This window comes from Panulirus ornatus, chromosome 12 (genome assembly GCF_036320965.1).
Source record: "Panulirus ornatus isolate Po-2019 chromosome 12, ASM3632096v1, whole genome shotgun sequence".
In the NCBI taxonomy this organism is placed as follows: Eukaryota; Metazoa; Arthropoda; class Malacostraca; order Decapoda; family Palinuridae; genus Panulirus; species Panulirus ornatus.
The window spans coordinates 18,361,895-18,382,445 of record NC_092235.1 but is presented as its reverse complement, the minus strand read 5'-3'; the positions used below and the strand labels follow the sequence as shown (position 1 = coordinate 18,382,445).

General features: G+C 41.3%; 1 protein-coding gene across 1 annotated transcript in view; it reads right to left on the bottom strand.

Moving 5' to 3' along the window:
* The window catches only part of LOC139751819 (LHFPL tetraspan subfamily member 3 protein-like), a 41,648-nt gene extending 23,592 nt beyond the window's left edge, over nt 1-18,056 (bottom strand). Inside the window, 4 exon segments of the mRNA XM_071667423.1 lie at nt 2,908-3,124; nt 3,126-3,142; nt 17,161-17,353; nt 17,904-18,056. Coding sequence (XP_071523524.1) covers nt 2,908-3,124; nt 3,126-3,142; nt 17,161-17,347 — 421 coding nt within the window. The 5' untranslated portion in view covers nt 17,348-17,353; nt 17,904-18,056.
* Nucleotides 18,057-20,551: the final 2,495 nt, after the last annotated feature.

The window sequence follows — 20,551 nt, the reverse complement described above, 5'->3', positions numbered from 1 at the left end:
GAAAGAAATGAAAAATCTTCATATTTTCACGTCCTTACTGAGCGCTGTGATCTGCCGGTCACTTAACGAGAGAGTTCTCCCCGAGTCTTGTGTGAGGGAGGCGTGCCAGCGGCCTGGTTCAGGCTGGCACGGTGTCCCGCGGCCAATGTGGCCCAGCTTTCCCGCTGAACACCTCATCCACACCTCACCAACACGGTCGTGACCGATCACACACCGCTGCCCTCCGTCGTCGCCAGTGACCCCTGAGAGGGTGCAATGCTGAGCAGTGACGGGGGCTGCTGCAGTGGCCCCGACAGCCGCGTTCTGTGAGAGATCCGTGGCGGGGCTGTGAGAGATCCGTGGCGGGGAGGGTCACACGGCCAGGAGAGACAGCCATCACGGAGATGGATGAGGAGGAGGAGGTGGGCAGCGTCCGGACGAAGCTGAAGCAACCGAAGACGTGAGTAAAAGTGACATGGTCGGACCAGATGACGCCACCAGTGATGTAGCAGTCCCCAGCCACCGCCAGCCTCCCTCCACATGACCACACTGGTCACGCACCACCAACACAACAACCACAGCAGCCACAGCGGGGGAAGATATCCCAATAAAGATGCTGCAATTAGGTGTGTGTGAGTGAGGAATTCCACCTTTCATTACAAGACTAACAAGTGTAATAAAGTGATGTTCAATTGTCATATATATATATATATATATATATATATATATATATATATATATATATATATATATATATATATTTTTTTTTTTTTTTCAAACTATTCGCCATTTCCCGCATTAGCGAGGTAGCGTTAAGAACAGAGGACTGGGCCTTTTTTGGAATATCCTCACCTGGCCCCCTCTGTTCCTTCTTTTGGAAAATTAAAAAAAAAAGAGAGGGGAGGATTTCCAGCCCCCCGCTCCCTCCCCTTTTAGTCGCCTTCTACGACACGCAGGGGATACGTGGGAAGTATTCTTAATCCCCTATCCCCAGGGATATGTTGGGATATATATATATATATATATATATATATATATATATATATATATATATATATATATATATATATACTTGACTGCCGTTTCCCGCGTTAGCGAGGGGGCGTCAGGAACAGACGAAGAAAGGCTGCACTTGCTCACTTCCACAGCCACCCCCTATCTACTACAACCAGGCCCCACTGATCTTTCAGTGGTTTCCCCAAGTTGCTTCACATGCGCTGGTTCAATCCACTGAAAGTACGTCATCCCATGTATACCACATCGCTCTAATTCACTCTATCCCGCTCACCCTTCTCTAAGTTTATATATAATTTCTGTATCTACTGTGCGATCTCTCTATCACACTTAATTCTGGATGGTGCTGGTGATCAGTTTATATCCACAGTTCACCATGACTTTACGTACATCACCAGGTATGTGAGTGACCTCAAACTTTCTGTTGTCACACGGTGACAACACTGCCCAGCGGGTAGCCTGGAGGGAGATAATGATGGCAACACTGCCTGTAGTAACGTTACAGCCTTCGCTACAGCATTCAGTCCAGCGGTGTGGTCACGTCCTCCACACTCCTCCATGTACCACACACACACACCTGTCTTAAGCTTGTGTGTGTGTGTGTGTGTGTGTGTGTGTGTGTTCATTCAAACATAAGAGTAATGACATGATACATATAAACATGGTTGAGAGGCGGGGCAACATGAGTGCATTTTTCCCCCTAATTGTAATTACACATGGGAGACAGCGAGACGTGGCCTCGATGTGATTACACTAGGAGATGAACTACAGGAATCTGTGTGTGAAGACAGATCCTTAGGTCGACACTTGTGCTTATTCTGTCGTTACTGCAGCACATCAGGACAACCGTTACGGAGGCATAGCGTCTGCTGGCAAACACCAAAATCGTATCTAATGCAGCTACAGAAGCACAAATGACTGGGTCGAGAACGACCCAGGGAAAGGCATCCAGGACGGAACCTGAAGCAAAAGAAATGAGCAACAATGAGAGGCTTAGGGCTACAACTCTGCCCAGTACGAAGGAGAGAAGAGACAGGAGTGACTTGATTATACATTGTACAAGTGCCCGAATCAGCTGGACGGCGTCAACAGTGAACAGTTCTTCACGAGACGCAGCAGAAGCTAGGCTGGAGTTCACGAGACGCAGCAGATGCTAGGCTCGGAGTTCACGAGACGCAGCAGAAGCTAGGCTGGAGTTCACGAGACGCAACAGATGCTAGGCTCGGAGTTCACGAGACGCAGCAGAAGCGAGGCTTGGAGTTCACGAGACGCAGCAGAAGCTAGGCTCGGAGTTCACGAGACGCAGCAGAAGCTAGGCTTGGAGCGGATTAGTTAGGATACGAGATAGTCTTTCTAGAGGGATGTAATACTTATAAACACTTTGTCTAGAGTGTAATTGAATCTCTTTTTTATTGTTTCGATCATGTAAAGAGTTCATCTGCTAGTTACTTTTGTGTGTTCAATAGCTTATGAATTTTTTATGTTAAGACTTCAGTTGCGTTACGTAGGTAATTTGTGACATTGTTCGTTTTGTAATTATACATTGTTTTTATCAATGTTTTACACATAGAAAGTTGTGGTGAATATACTTGTCTGTCGTATCTATCTATCTATCTGTAAAATTAAGGATGGTGGAAGGCTGGGAGACCAACAAATGAAACTGTGAACGTTATAAATATAAAAAATTCACAAAAAAATACTTAAGAGTAAAGCCAGTTCATGAGACAAGACCCTTTGTGCGTTGAACTCTTCCCAAGTCGTAAAATTACATGATTACGAAGTCGCGCGCGCGCACAAACACATACCCACAACAGATCCTCCTGAGTGCAAAACTCCCTCCCCACATGGTACAAAAAAAAGTAATTACACAGATGATTACACAAACACACATAACTGGAAAGAGACGGGACGTACCTGAGAGGAGCTGCATGCTGCCGGCCATGTGGAACACGGTGGAGGAGTGGAAGAAGAAGAAGAGGAGCATGTTGCAGATGCAGAGGAGCGTGACGACGACGGAGAGGCCGACGAGGATTGTGGCGGCCTTGGAGGGCAGGTTGAGCAGGGTGCTGAAGTCGTCCAGCTTACCCGTACACTCCATCTCTCCTCCCACCTGGCTCATAGCGCACCACTTTCCATAGCCCGAAGTAACCTGCAGCAGGAGACGTCAACACGTTAGTCTCAATATTGTCACGATGGAAGACGGTCGCTATTCAAAATATGACCCAACATTCTGCACTCCCGGAGCCAGAAATAACCTGCAGTGGCGAGGGATATGCAATAACCCTCTTTTTTTCTATAATCAAGAGCCAGGAATAACTTGTAGTGGTGAGGGATAGGCAATAACCATAAAGTTTCTTTTTTATAATCAAGACTCATAACAAAAAAACCTGCAGTGGTGAGGGATATGCAATAACCATCAATTTTTTTTTCTTTTATATAATCAAGAGCCAGGAATAACCTGCAGTGGTGAGGGATATGCAATAACCATCAAATATTTCTATAATCACCTACATCATACGCAATCATGTATGTTGAACATTTGTTTACAATTCTGGCTTAATGAACCGAGTCGTCGACAGCTGTTAAAATCCAACATTACAATGTGTTGTGTAAAGGAAAGCCTCTTCTCTAAGTCGACAGAATGCCAGCGTTAATTCACATGGAAGGAGGTAAATAAATAACTGCACACTTACAAATGTAAGACGTTACATTTATATCCAGTACAGGGAAGAAAGGCATATACTAGAGTTCTACTTGCAGGAAAGGATAAGCTAAGTGTCAGTGTTTGAGGATACAGTCGGTCCTAAATAACCGTGCACTGGAGTAATGTCAGGGGCTAGGAGGAAAGAGGTTTACAGAGGTGCCATATCGGGAAGTCCAATGTGAGTAGGGCCATATTGGGCTATACAACCAGCGCTGGTCAGTGTGGCCTCGGTAATCAAGTCACACGTCTTTCACTTCTTTCGTCAACGGTGGACAATTCTGTCGCCCCTAACCTTCTCACTGTAGGTCAACTTTCTCAATCATTGTATCATCTTAGATGTTCTTCGCTGGAGTCTCAACTAGATCATTTATGCTTCTTTAACTGCGCTGATCAAACTTGAGAAGTATAGTCCAGTTTTAGTGTAATCCATGTTTATTCTAACAAATCCATGTTTTTTCTAACAAACGTTGTCTTACCCACATAAAATGTTTATAAGATTTGCTAAAATCCATTTTGCCGCCTTTTCGACTCTCCTAGTACGAAGCACTGGCCACAGATGACCCACAAAGTCGACCCCTAGGTCTCTCTTATAAAAATACCTGTAATTTATTTCCCTGTGGCTTATTTTCCGCTGGGAAATAATCGCGCCAAGACATTCTCTCCGTGCTCCACCCTTACTCGCATTAAATTTCATCAATCATTCATTAGACCAACCTTGGAGATTATCTAGGTCCCATTACATATAAGTTGATGCAATCATCACTCTTTACGTCTATCGCAATCTTAGCAACATCTGCCAACATATTCAGGCAAGAGTCGAGTCCTTCAAGCAAGTCTTTTTCTATACACCAAAAGAGGCTGGAGCAGAGGGTCCAAGAACAAGCCCTTAGGCAAGCCACTGAACACCCCAACCCACTTCCAGAACGATCACTCAACCTGTGGTTTCTCCTTCCTCCCAGTAAGATAATCTAATCGGTAAACAAACCCACCCTTTATTCCTGCCTGCAGATCAAGCTTCTTAACCAACCTCCCATGTGGTACAGTGTTAACCGCTGTCTTGCAAGTCCAGGAACACACAGTGTACCCATCCAATTCATTGATCTATGACGGAGCTCAATTCGACATAAAAGTCTAAGAGGTTTGTATTATACGACCTCCTTTTCATGACTGTGTTATCCTAGTTAGCTAGTTTTTCTTTTCCAAGCAGTCGACCATTTGTTTTTTACTTTGTTTCAATGTTATGCAGGTCACACATACTAGTCTGTAGTTCAGCAAATTTCCCTATCATTTGACGTACGTAAAGGCACATACTTTACCCCCTTCCCCGTCTTTGGCTGTAAACCTTCCTCTGACCCACAGAACAATACCTCCTAGAATTCCTGAAGAAAATATGAAGAGATTTCATCAGGACTATGACCCCCATATTGTTCAAGGTGTTTCAATAGCCTGGTTATGTCTTTTCTATCAAACTCAATGGCTTCAAAGACTCCCCCGTTCCATCCTGCTCTACTATCCTCCTCTCTGAAAACATTTTCAAATTCATCATTCAGCTCCTCATATATTCCCTCAGCATCCCCAGTACTCCCTTCCCCCTAATGCCTTAGCCTGATTAGCTGTTCTTTAACCAGTAAGTTGACCTGATGATAAAGTTTTGGATCCTTTCTCCTCTGCCACGACATTCTTTTCAAAGTTTCTCCACTCCCTTCCATCCTGACCTTGCAGTACTCTTGTCTTGATATCTAACACCCTTCACATGCTGCTGCCTATAGTGATGTTTACATCTCCTCACCAGTTCATCTCTAATCTCTCTTGCTTGTGGCAGTCTCAATCAAATCTTCCGATCTTTCTCTTCTATTTGCCTTCACCGGTTCCACTGCTCACGTTCCTCTATCGCAAATTCCACAGAACCTTCAACAGCTCTAGTCCATACTTCCGTTATACAACTCCCTCTCCAGTTCATTCTCTCAAGAGAAATTGTTCAGCTCAATACAGCTGCCATGAATATATTTCCTCGTGAGTCACGTCTCCAATCTACTCCTCGTGTACCCTCCTCAGCCACGGAGTTAAATTCAAGCAACACGAGATCATTTTTTCCCCATCAGGTGTATTACATACAATATGTCCAGTTTACATGTTAGTGTGTGTCATAAAATCTGGCAGGGATGGTGTATCAGTCGCCACGGTTCTCGTACGCTCCGTGACGCGTTGATACAGGAATTCTCGCACATAAATTTAAGGAACTTGAGTCTTCGTGACTCTCTATGATATCATACCTTTCCCCAACTTGTTTCCTTAGGTGTTCCCCTTTATTGGGAACTTTGCCATCTCTGAGGAGGGAGTGCGTCACAGCTTCCTTCATCAACTTGACTGTTCTTTCATCATTAATATTTTACTGTATCATCTTTCCCATTACATACTGTCCACATATGCCACCCGTCAACATTCCCTGAAATTCAATGGCATCTCCTATCAAGAGAACCCATCCTCACCCCCTTCTTTACCTCGACTGTCCCTCCTTGTTACTGTTCATAACCCGATGGAGTCGTCATGTTTGGTGATGGACGGGTTGGCACCGAGTGCTGAAGGACACCAATGATGGTCCAGGGTGAGAACCTATGTCATCCAGACTCCAACGGTTTAGTGAGTTTCGTCTCCACTACTCCAGCGATGTCAGGAATACTTCCTCTGATCTGGTCTTTGAAATCTACCTCCATACTTACTACCAGCCCACTTGTATTCGTACACATATACATTAAAACTTTAGCCAATGGCACTTACTACTCATTACACTCAGCTTCCCTGACCTAAAAGTGCTCTTTCTCCCTCTGCGACCATCACTCATTCCTCTTCCCCATTCCAGTTCAAGTCCCTTTCGAGTCTGAATCTTTCCTTCCCAGCCGCAGGAACACCTCGGATACCTTCCTTCCCTTCACTGAAGACTCGGCACATTATTTCCTGATCCATCCTCGTCCGTCTTCCCTGCGAGACCCTACATGTCAATGTATATCCATGTTTCAAGCATCCTCCACTTTCTTCATCTCGCAGTTTTTCAGTTCAACAACTTGGTCTAATGTGTTCCAGTACTTTTTATAATCCTTATCAATGGACTTCAAATTCTTCACCTTCGACTCCCGTTATAATATTCTAAGCGTAGATTGTCTAACTGCAGCCATTATACGGGAGCTTCCACTCATCATGTCTCCCATCCTCCCTTACAAACCCCCATAAAACTCCCAGATCCTCACTACTCATCCTGGTAACAAAACTCCCATATCCTCACTACTCATCCTGGTAACGTCAAATGACCCAAAATATTCTCCCAAATCAACACCTGTGATTTTATCATTGTATCTATACTATAAACAGGTGGCCCTGTCTGTCTGACTGTCTGTATCTCTGTCTGTCTGCACACAGGTCTACAAATATGTAACCAACTCTGATTAATCCGTTTTTTCTCGCACTCCTTACGTTTTCCTTTCAGTTGTGGCCATGATTTAGGCAGTTGTCTTCTCCCGTCTCACACTGGTGTATATGTATGTAAAGGAACCCCAGACCCTCCACCCCAGACCCTCCACGCCAGCTGAAACCGTCTATCTAATGCATAAGGAAAGGTGGCATCCACCTCACCACCAGGGTTTGCTCAAAATCGTCACGCTAGTCTTGCAGCAGCGGAGAGAAGGACGTGGACATGAGTGGCGTGGCGAGCGGGAACACAGTACCCTTATGGGGCAACAACCGTTGGCGCCCTAACACAACACGTAGCCCATGGGTGGGTTTGTGGCATGACCCATCAATCTAACCACGGCTCGGGCACGAAGCTCATGGATTGGATTGGATTATAGAATTTAGGTTTATAAGCCAAGCACTGGAGCTTCTAAAGATATTCAGCGCTCTTGATACAGATCAAAATATTCTGCGGGGGACGGGGTCGTCATTTCATGTGTGGCGGGGTGGTGACGGAAATGAATAAAGGCAGCAAGTATGAATTATGTACGTGTATATATGTATATGTCTGTGTATGTATTTATATGTATACGTTGAAATGCATAGGTATGTATATGTGCGTGTGTGGACGTGTATGTATATACACGTGTATTGTGGGTGGGTGGGGCCATTCTTTCGTCTGTTTCCTTGCGCTACCTCTCTAACGCGGGAGACAGCGACATATACATGAATAAAATATATTCATATCATATATATATATATATATATATATATATATATATATATATATATATATGTGTGTGTGTGTGTGTGTGTGTGTGTGTGTGTGTGTGTGTGTGTGTGTGTGTCAATAGAAATCGTTGAAATTTATAATAAAAATCAATTTGCCTTAAAAATTTCATTAACCTGTCAATATGACAGTTTTCACCGAGCAGTTCATTCATAGACCTGCCATGTAATGAATTTCCTCTCTGCTCGCGATTAAAAAGACACATTCCATTAAAATGTGTTATACTGTCAAATCAGGTTGACAGGGGTGACAATAGGGAACCTATCTTTCTCCACCACTTGACTTTCAAGTAGCTATGGGTGACATGAGCATGTCATGTCATGTCATGTCATGTCATGATGATACTATCTCTTTGACTTGGCTAAGTTGAGGATTCCTACTCTTTGATCTTTGGTTGTATCCCTTTCAGCTTTTACTAAACTCATGAACAACGCAGCTGACCCTCATCCTATCTAGGGCTCTTCCTACCTGGGACGAGTCGATCAGCCTGGTTCCTGGCGTGGGCCGGGTTATAAAGGCGTGGCCATACATAAAGAGAGGGCAATTCTTCCCGTAACACACAAACAGTCATCACACACTCAAATACACACAGAGAACATTACAGGAAACTAACCAAGACAACTGCTACGACATGTAAAGAAGCGATTTTACAGTATACTAGTGGAATAAAATTACCAATGACGTGGTTAACTATATCATAAAAAATTACAGGAGAGAAAGTGCAAGGGATGGGCCCCCACGAGCGTAAAACTCCCTCCCCATACAGTACAAAACGGGTAATAACAAATCAGGGCTGGCCTCACCCAACCAACACATAATGGGAAAATCGTAAGAGGTAGTACATCTTCTGATCAGGAGACCGTACACAACTAACAGTTTCAGACACCCAAAACGACCACAGAAGGTTGTAATTTTACACAACCGAACACAGTTCCTGATGGTGAGGTACTGTAACTGGTATCCAACACACGTGATGCACAACTTACGTGTATGTTTGTGTCTGTCAACGGCCTAACCCAATACAATGGACAGATGTATTCGTTCTGAAGTCTGGAGGAAAGTGCGGACCAATTTTTTTTTTTTTTCAAATATAAACCAGATACGTGACGAGGCAATACATCCAACAAACTGCTTTCTATAATGGCAAAAAAAAAAAAAGCAAAAAGCTTCACTATCAATATTCTATCTTAAAACATAATCAGCTAAGTAGAGAGAGAGAGAGAGAGAGAGAGAGAGAGAGAGAGAGAGAGAGAGAGTACTAATGACTACTTACAACGAGCTTTTGCCAAAAGCAGGGCTAGCGCGTAGCACTCACCGCAGGAAGATTACTTACTAAAAACAAGTCGTGTGGGTAACCGTATAACGTTGTCAAGTGTTAAGCAAGAAATGATGAGAGTGTATATTTGCAGAGAGAATGCCTGCAGCTCACGTGTGGGGGAGACACAAAGACAGTAACCCTGACTAAAGGAATGTTACTTGACAGCCACGTAAGTGCTGGCTCACTGGGGAGAGAGAGAGAAAGGAAGGGAGAGGGAGAGAGGGGGTACATCACACTCGGTAAAGCGTTCTAACAAGGTGAAAGTCGACGTGAGAGAAATCACCGGGAGAGCCGCCCGCCCAGTGGGGCTTAAAACACGTCCCCCTCCCCCAAGTGAACACGCAACACATCCACGATTAACAATACTCAAGTCTTATGTTATGGTCTGTGGCCTCACGACGACACGTGGGCTTATGGACACACACTGCACACAATGACAATGTTATATGTCACTGCAGGTGGCTACATTCACAGGAAATTATGAACAAGACCTTCAGATCAAGGAACCGCCTGGTACAAATATACTCAAAAGACTTCTAAGTACATATTGTACGACAATGTAATATCCAGACACTTGAGTACAATGGCTCAACCGTTATCTCGAGTATACAACCCTTGGGTCCGATCTATGACTCGATCCTGAAGGGTACGGTCAAACGTCAGGTCAAGAAGACAAACAAGGGTCGAACCGTCGAACTCAAGGGTCGAACCGGTATCGTGGTGCTCAAGGGGCTTAAACGTCGACAACCACACGCCTACGCTGACAACAAACTCAATTTTCGTCACTCGCTCACGAACCTCTACGCATTCCACCAGAAAGCAGGTGAAATCGTGTGATTCGACCGTAGTAGATTCGCAAATCATGAAAGTGTTCACCTGTCGTTCAGAACGGAGGCCCTCAGATACCTGCAATGTGTGCTTATTACTTAATGGAGCGTCATAATGTTTTGTATAATTTCATCTTAGATCCCAAGGCAATTTTTCTGACCTTACGCCCAGTGTGTGGTATGAGCCCTAACTATATTTTTGAACACGATAGAAGTCCCAAAGTCTGACCCATTTGAGCACAATAGTACAATGCTTGAAGATGGTATGAACCTTATGGACGATGGTACAACCCTTGAGCAAAACGGTTCGACTCTTGGGTATGATAGCCTGGCCTTGGACCAAATCCTTAAGACAGAAGGGATGGAGAAGGGAGGGGGAGGGGATTGCTTGTAAGTGAAAACACGTGTTTAATACCTCATCTGTTCCTTCTATTCTTCCAAGGTATGCTTTATCACTATGAAAACAGACACAGGGCAAAAGTTGTAAAAATTATTCACAACTAAAGAAAATCAAAGTGATGTTAAAAATATTCCCTCCGTATGAATACATATATAAATATCATAAGCATTCCCTTCGTATGACTAAACAGTATTACGTACGGTGGGGAAGGGGGATAGGAAGAAGGCAGTGTGAACGTGAAGGAGAAAGGGGAACAAAAATCTATGAACCTAACCCAAGTACAGTAGCTAATCTCAAAACTATATCATCTAGATATACCTCTACCACTAAAGAATTGCAAATAAAAAGAAATAAATAAAACCCATTCAAACAGCATACGTTACTGATCATCAACATACCTAATAACATAAAAAGTAACTTGATAATCTTACACACACAAAAGTGAACGTGTTCCACGAGCCAACAATGAAATACAGTTTCCTGTCATATTGTTACCACCTAAAGTTCTTTAATTATTTACGGATACAGTTTCTTTGTGGGCGAATATATTCCTGTGAAGACGTATAATACCCAATATTTACTTGAGCTGAATCATGATTAAGTTACCTTATACCCACATTTTACAGATTTCATAAGCTTATTCTTATGAGAAAGGGAACCCCACGTACAATACACAGAGGTGCCTGCATTACATATCGTGTTAAGTTTCCCGTAAACACACAAACGGTCAAAATCACCTCATCAGCGCACCTCGCCACTCATGATAACTCTAGACACTGAAAAATTATAACACATATTACGAGCCATAACACAGATACTGAGGGTAACGTCACTTCCCCAAATCCCTCCACATTAGACCTACAAAACACAATTCGTTCCCGCCAAACAAAAAAAAATCAACACATCACTCCTTTCTACAGATAGTCAGCAGCGAGAATTCTGAAGCATTCTTTCATAGCAATTTTCCTGCAAGTATCAAAGTGGACTCATTTTCTAAACCATAACAATAAATCAATCAAACCATCTTTTGAATCATGCTGAAGAAGAACCCTTAAATACTATGTCACATGAAGTGTGAAACAGAGGAGAAATACGTACCCACGTCTAAATACACAATAAAAAAAGATAAAAGAATATGCAATTAACAAGGGCTTTTACGGGGGGAAATCAATCAACTGTACAATGAATAGATATGGAGAGAGAGAGAGAGAGAGAGAGAGAGAGAGAGAGAGAGAGAGAGAGAGAGAGAGAGAGAGAGAGAGAGAGAGAGAATACTTCAGACGAGATTTTGTCAAAGGGCAGAGCTAGCACATTGCTTGCTCTCACCGCAGAATATTTATAGTTCCAAAGAACGAGTCGTGTGACTTACGTGCTGTCACGTGTTATGTTCGAGATGATGATCATGTTTGTGAAGTGAATGCCAGCAGCCTACGTGCGGTTGACGCAAAATGAACAGACAGCGAACTGGACCACAGGAGTGAAATGCGACAGCCAATGAAGTGTCAGCTCAGTAACCTTCTAAACACCCAGGCAGATACAGTACTACAGTACCGATAATACACCTCCTAGGTCGGTAGCTGCCTACTAAACAAAGAGAGAAGAGGAAGGGGCGAGGCCTCTTATAACAAACTCAAAGCAAAAAGTGTTAAAATACGGTTTAAGAGAATCATACAAATCTACATGTTGAGGTAAACAAGGCCATCAGCCCTCATAAACCCAATCATAGTACGTACATTAAGGATATCGACAGAATCAGAGGAAGCTTAACAAGACCATATACAAATACACAGAATGAGTCAATTCTTAGTACATCATCCAAATCATAAAGTATGTTGTGGCTGGCCCACTGCCACTGATGCATCGTAATGTTTGCATGACGACTCATCTGACGCGGTAAACATCTCATTCATATACCTTTGTGAAGCCAGCCGCAAAGCAGTTATTCACAGTTCAGTGAGGGAGCCAAAATATTTAGAGTATTTGAGAGAACTAACAGTGGCCTTTGGAATCCACGAGGAATGATATTCTTTTTCTAAATTTTGAGCAATATCGTTTTCAGTCGGGTCACTGGTGCCTCAAACGAGGTACCGTAATAGGAATGCCATTTCACTTGTAAAGGGAAAAATGATATAAAACAAAAGAGCCTATCGTTTTATATTTAAAACCAAATCATTTTCCTCTGATCCTACAATGAATTCAAGTAAAAAGTCTTTTTCCTCTTATTCTACTAGAGGTACAAGTAAACTACAATGATGTTCACATTAATGGACAAGTGGAAAATACGTAAGTGATATTCTCAAGCTAACTTTGTCTAGCCTAGCCATCCTAAAATTTAGATAGACGCGTAATGGAATCCTGGATTCAAAATGTTCAAAAAAATCAAGCGCACACACACACACACACATATATATATATATATATATATATATATATATATATATATATATATATATATATATATATATAGGATCATGGAGACTTTAGACTGTAGATGAATCACATTTGGATATCAAGCCAAGGTCATTTTACGTCAGGGGTGTGCTAGTGACTCGGGGCTGCAGGACCCTCCCCGCACTAACTGTACTTCATCTGGGTAGACTACAGGATGTTGGCCGCGCAAAGGTCAACTGGTACTGCAATGTGCCATGGAGCAGGGTCTCCACATTCTAGCAGTTGAATACTACCGAATGGGAAGAAAGAGAAATGGATAATGAAGAGGGGGGATACAGGGGAATTAAAGAGAACAAGGAAGACTATGGAAAAGGAAGGAGGGATGTAGGAGAGAGATAGTAATGACATTTTCCACATTGTGAACACGAATACGCGTTACATCCTCCTCGAGAGCCACTCGTGTCAACTAATCAAGACATAATTACAGTATAGCCTGAAGAAGGGTTAAAGAGAACTTCATTCTTCAAAAATATTATAGATTCTGTAAGTCTAAAAACGTTATCTAGATATAAAGCCAAGACCTATTTCATATGTCTGATTTAATTTCACTTACGACTAAAACTGAGGTCTAAATCAGGTACACACAAGGGCAACTTTTTTTTTTTTTGTAATAACCGAGACCATGCAATAGGTTGCATCCTATGATCCTCCATAAAAAAAATTTACCGACATACATTTTACAGGCGAACATCCTAGCCCTGTGATTTCAAGAAATTAATATGTATCGAACATTTAAAAAAAAAAAAAGTAACTCCATTTGTCTAACAAGGAGTTCCTGCGTTATGACTTTGATGAACATAACACAATTTCAACAACAGCCAATATCACTAACATCCCTAATGCTTATTCTCTCAAAACTAATATAAAATATTATTTCCTTAAACGGAGTAATCATATACCAGGCTGTAGTCCACAATACACGACGGCGGAAAGTACGAATCCAATAAATTGTTCTATCACTTCTTTAAGTTACATACACGTATCCTATTAAAAACCATAATTCGTGAGATCATGAGAATAAAAGTTTTCTTCCTCCAAACATCATGGGTGATGAGAAATCGGCCACATTCCCTCCCCTGACGTCATGCACAACATCCTGCATGCACGCACACACACACACACACACACACACACAGACCTGGTTGTAACTTACCGCGGTGCTACCGGAAGGAATCAAACTTTCTATTTTTTCTTTTTTTTCTCAAACGACAAGAGAAAGTTAAGCGTTTTTTCCCAAGAAATGAAACTTTACTCAACGTCAAACCTCAGAAAGAAACCAGTCATACTTGGTGAACTTAACCCATGGGCGTACATCCCCCCTCCCCTCCCAGCCGCCAGGGTTGTATATATCAAACATTATAATGATAATGGATGATATATTTCCACTGTTATTCGAACACTTTTGCCCCTAAAAAGGAAAAATAAACATGTTTGTACCGGTATGAATACTTAACACGGTTTCAAGGATTTAAACTAGTGATTATCACCATCTTATATACCAATGACATTTTTACAAGCCAGTCTTCTCTATCTTTATGAAGCAAAACTCCTCTCACCATTATCACAGTTTTACTTTTGACACATCATATTCCTTGTTAAAAATATTTACATGGAACTTATAAAGAAAGGTCTGGAATTTAATAAAAACTCCTTTCACATTGCTATCACAGTTTATATATATATATATATATATATATATATATATATATATATATATATATATAATATATATATATATCTAATTAAATATGTTTTATGACATGAACCTTATAAAGAATGGTCTAGAATTTAATAAAGACAGCATTTCCATCTGAATGACAGTGAAATCTCAAAGGAAATGACGAAAACCCTGTGAGAACTACATTGTTTAAGAAAAGTACTTAGCCTTACAGAAAAAAAAAAAACTGTACCAAAATGGAAAAAGCTTCGACCATCTGTAAGAATTATAACGAGACCTTAACGAGAAGTATATAAAAGAGCATCCAAAACAAAAAAGAAATTTACCACATTACTTCTCTACCTCCTCAGGACCCCTCACATGAGGCTTTTGCAGCCGGGCCTGGGGTTGCAATTCAAAGAGGAACAGGTAAGGCAGGTCCGCTTAGAGTAGAAAGGTCTGCCCGCAGAGAAACATGCTTTCTTTCTCGACAGATGTTACCACACGCAACGGTAATCCTGGCATGTGTGTGTGTGTGTGTGTGTGTGTGTGTGTGTGTGTGTGTGTGTCCATTAATGGTTTTACCGGACTCTCCCTGCAAGTGGTTAAACCGCAAACGAGGAATCACCTTTGATGTAACTATCATCGTCAGCGGACATATAGAGTATATCAGTCTTGTCGAGAACCTCGCTGCAAAAGGGATGTAAGAGCCCTATAGAAGGGACCTAAGATGAAACAATAATAATGAAAAAATATAATAATAATAATAATAATAATAATAATAATTACAACAATAATAATACGCTATTAATCTTAACTCATTATCCAGAGCCAGTGACGCTAGACAATGCCAAGTACGAGTACGAAATTACGGCGACCGTGAAATGCCTCATTCCAGGAGCTAAAACTTAAATCATTCTCTTCCTGTCTCACCTCCATATGATTATACCATTACATCTGGCGCTTTATAATTTCAACCAATTTTTTCTACAAACAAATATTACCGGGATAGTCTTTTATGAACATATGTAACATTGGTAATTATTATTTATAACAAAGCACAGCGATATTGGTGTTATCACTGTGTGTCTAGATAACTGGCATGACAGCCTACAGCTATACCTCATGCAGAGAATAACATTCCTTGTCAGTTTGAAGACGGCTTCATGAAATCAGTAATAATGAAAGTCAATCTGTAACAATGACAGTAGTGTGTCATTAACAGACGTAATAATCCACTTCAATTATGTATTACTAAATATTTCTAACGTCTGACTAATAACCTAACTCACATAGCCTAGCTTACAATGCCTTTATTCGCTTACATTACTCAAGGAGAGGATTATCATGTACATAAATTTGGGAACCTCTAAATGCGAGAAGATATATATACATGTGTATTAGAAACTTGAATTTCGTAAATCGTCATCGTGCAAATGGATGAACCTGACACTTATACACAGCAGAAAGCAGTTTGTCAGGATTAGCCTCAACACTGCAGGGTTTGTCTAACTTTTCTAAGAGTGGGACGATCACAAAATAACAATGAACATCTGAAGAATGTGTTCAAGATTTTCGATCTGTGATTATAACGACGTAACAACCTTAATGACCCCGACAGCCGTTAGCCTAAATCCCAAATACCCAAACAACCAATTGTTGCTTGGTTCGATAAGCTGTTGTGTTTGTACGGCCAAGGAGGAAATACCCGAGGATGAGAAAATATGAATAGAGGCAAAAAATCTCGTCTTCAGGATCATTATTGTTCCTAAATACCTATGGCAATTCTGCCATTTTCACTAGTGTACAACAACGCAATCACCATACTCACGCCATCATGACATATGATACCACGTTTAAACAACGCAAAAAACAGTCATTCAACTCCTATCACAAAGACCATCATCATCATAAACAAGCCCACATTACTTACAACGAATAAATATACCCGATGAAAACCACACCCCTATCACATATACCATCATAATGTTTTCAATTTATCAATAATTTCAGTAGAGAACAAATGATTGTAATTAATCAACAGAGGAAAACTCATTTCACAAACATTTTAACTAAATACATTCCGCGATCATGTTCTGTATATCATGGTGAAAAATATTAAATATTTCTGTATCATTCTAATACTAGATTCATTACTCACAGTAATGAATATGTGACTGACAGCCAAAATTAACAATTAACAATCTAAGGCTCCCATTGTAATCTACAATTAGTGACGTCACTAAAATACACGATCACTCGGGATAAATATAGGTAATTATTATATCAGAGGCGTAGCGACTGTCTAAATCGACTAAAATCATGTGATCTTGTTGCACAGCCAGAACTGCATTCCACCTTCTGCAGTGACTTACGAAAATGTTTGGTTGGTTTAAATCTTTGTTTTATGACCCAAGAACCCTGAACCTAGCCTTCCATTCTCGTAAATGATCACTGCGAGTGGAATAAAGTTCCAAGAAATGTAACGAAACTATTTACATGATTTTTCCTCCATACTAATAAGTTCGAGTCGCCACGCCCATATGGTTAATGATCACCCGTCTTGGTAAACTCACCCGTGCCCTTGGAATCCTGGGTGTCGCCAATCCACTGAGGCTGTACGAAGACGACGATGTTGATGATAGCAAAGCAGATGGTGAACACTCCCCACAACACACCTATGGCCTTCGAGTTCCTTATGTAGTTGGTGGTGTAGATGTGAGCCTGGTCCGCGTACTCTATGTTCTTCTCGCCTTTCTTCATTATTATCTAATGGTGAAGATTACACACACTAGTTATTCCTGTCCGGTGAAACGCTTTACGACCCCCCTTTTCTACTTTTTTTTTAATTCACTCAGTGGAAAGCATTAATAAAGGGAAAGGACTTGATACACATCGGTATATCGGTGACAGCGGCGAGCAGTCCTCCCCCCACACGACACTGGCTGTCCTTGTGTATTCCACACAGACGGGGTAAGATCTAAGAACACTCCCGCTCTAACGGTTGGACAAACACTACTCTTAACTATACCTAATGAGAAAAAGTATATAACAGTCAGACAATGAAATGAATAGACATTAGCCGTATACTTTCCCACGGTGAAAATGATCTCAAGGAAATTCACAACACAAAAGGTCACACAAGAAGGATACGGACGCACTCTGTAGACTTCAATATTTACCACTGTACACCGGATTCAAGATGCTTTAGTAATTATTTTCAAACTTGCATGTATGACCTACTTATTCTTACTCTTAATACATCCACAGTCTCTAAATGAATACACAAGGGTCGGGAAACAAACAGAGAGAGACTAACCACCTCCTTCCCACACGGCGTCTCAACTCAGAATGGAGAAGAGTGACTAGTTCGTATTTTCCTCTCTGGTTTTGTCATCTATTATCGACATCGTTGTCATATATATTCTAAACATTTAGCCATATATACGGTGGAAAGTTATTACATCTACACCACTGCTGGAATGTACTATAATTTATATTCTTGAAATATTCCTTGTCGTTCCGTTAGGATTTGTGGTTGCTTGACTAGGTCACTCGCACTTACCTGACCCGGTAGACACATGGCTACCAACCTTGATCTTCTCAAAGTTACCTGTTACCGCTTCCTAGACAATTATTCTTCAGAGCAGAAGTGGAAGTCATATTTTCTATTTTAAAGCACTTTACTTATGAAGATGATTTGTATTATCGAGGAGTGTCTTGCAACGATCACTAGATGAATTCCAAGTATGGCGTTGGCAAGCTTGTAAAAGCCCCCAAGGGGCATGTGAAATTATGCCTACACTTCTGGGTTATTCCCATTACCGGAAGTTGGACTGGTCCTCGCGCTCAGGAACAAAATAATGGACGTGTGTGATACTAAAAGGAATTTCCGGCGACGGTGCTGTACAATACTGAAGCTTACCTTGTAAGAAAAGTAGACAATAAATAAGCCATTTCTAAGATGCCATCTTCACCGTGCATTGAAATCACTGATGCAAAGCTCAGAATGAGACGTAATTTGGGCTGAAGAATAGCCTACTTGTGGGTCAAGTTATGACAATTGGGGGATTGTAGGACACGATTGAAATGGTATACAATGATCTGAGAAGAGGTCGTGTGTGTGTGTGTGTGTGTGTGTGTGTGTGTTTAAATGGTTATTTTGAATGGCAAACAAACATACAGCAGTACAGGAAATAGAGACTTAAAAAGACAAGAAAAAACAGACTCTAAACTTGAAACAAAAGAATGATTTGATAGAAAAGTGAACGAGGAAGTTTTGGAGGAAATGAAATGGAGAAAAACTGATAGAATAAGTACATTTTGATGGCAAGGAAGATGGATAGATCGATAATGCATCGCATTAATAATATTCAGATGAAGTGAAATCAATATTAGAGCCTAACATCCTTAATTTCTTCTCTCTCTATCTCTCTCTCTCTCTCTCTCTCTCTCTCTCTCTCTCTCTCTCTCTCTCTCTCTCTCTCTCTCTCTCTCCGCAGTCATCTACGTACACTTAAAACATTGTTCGACCAGACTCGAACGAGCTATCTACAGCTTAATCATTCTTAAATGATGAAATTCTTTGTTTTCCTCACTATGCTGTTAGTTAAGAGTGCTAGTTATCACGCCTTCTAGATACCCGTATTATTCATGTCATCTCCATCATTAGGTGATGTATAATAACCCACAAGGTCAAAATATTCCCCCTTACCTCCAATTACTTGAAAAATAAAGATGTTACGAAGCCGAATACAGAATATACAGCATAATATTATCTAATTTGATCATAGAAAACTATATACATTCTAATATCTGACACTGTAGCATAGTACCATACATGATCATCTGAAGATGTTACTAAAACAAATATAAACACGTCAACCACAGGCTATGCAGTAGAGTAAGGTCTAACTCCTCCTGTACGAGGTGAGAGGAGAAATTAATAACAGTACAGGATACTGGACAGAGAGAGACACCATCATGTCATAGCTGGACGCCGTGAAAGACTTCTCTGAGAAAGGCAATAGTTGCCTCTTCCGAAAAAGCTGTTGAGCCTGATCTTATGGACCATCAGACTCAAAGAGGAGAAACTAAGGATGATCCTCTTCAAGGTATCAATACAGAACACAGCTGGGTATCATCATCGCCTTACAAGATAAGTCAGTGGATGTGCACGGCTCTTTCATGGCCTTTACTGACACGACAATGGAACGACACAACTAAAAACGACTGAAATTAATTTAGACGGTTAACATAAGTTCACTTGACAGATTCTAGAAGGCATAGTCCCCAACCCACACTTAAGTAAAAGAATCCTCTTTTGGCACGATCAGTAAGGAAGACTTTCAAAAATATTACCTCAAAAATCAAAATTACGATAGTCACAATACAGGAAATTAATCGAACCTCCGGTGCCCAGGACTTCAAATAACCATCAAATACCCTGAGATGAATACCGGAGAAATTAAAAAGAAAAAAAAAAAAACCCTGAGTAAGTATTGACAACGTGTACCCGACCAGCTAGGCTCTGATGGTTAGGTAAGGCTATGGACCGCGGCTTCCAACACTGGATCGTTAGACCATTTCAGCTCAGCAGCCTGAACCTAGTTCAAGCTGTGGGCATAGAGGACCACCAAGGACAACATCAGATAAGCTTTCGGCGTTTCCAAGCTTCGGATAATTTCAGGACGGGTAGAAAATGCAGTCAATGCAACACTAAAGAAAAATACATACCTGAGGATCAATGTAAGTGGGTTACTGGACACCATGAGGTCACAACTCTTCCCTGTCACTCAGTAATCTAGAATTACTGGTTGTAGTTTCCCCACAACATCTGACGCGAGTACACCAGGGTTGTAAATCATGATACACTGATTTAAAGGAACATCATTTCTTCCTATTTTAGGTCCCTCCATCTTTACCCCCCCACACTCAGGCCTTGGGATTGTTTAAGGATACCCGAAT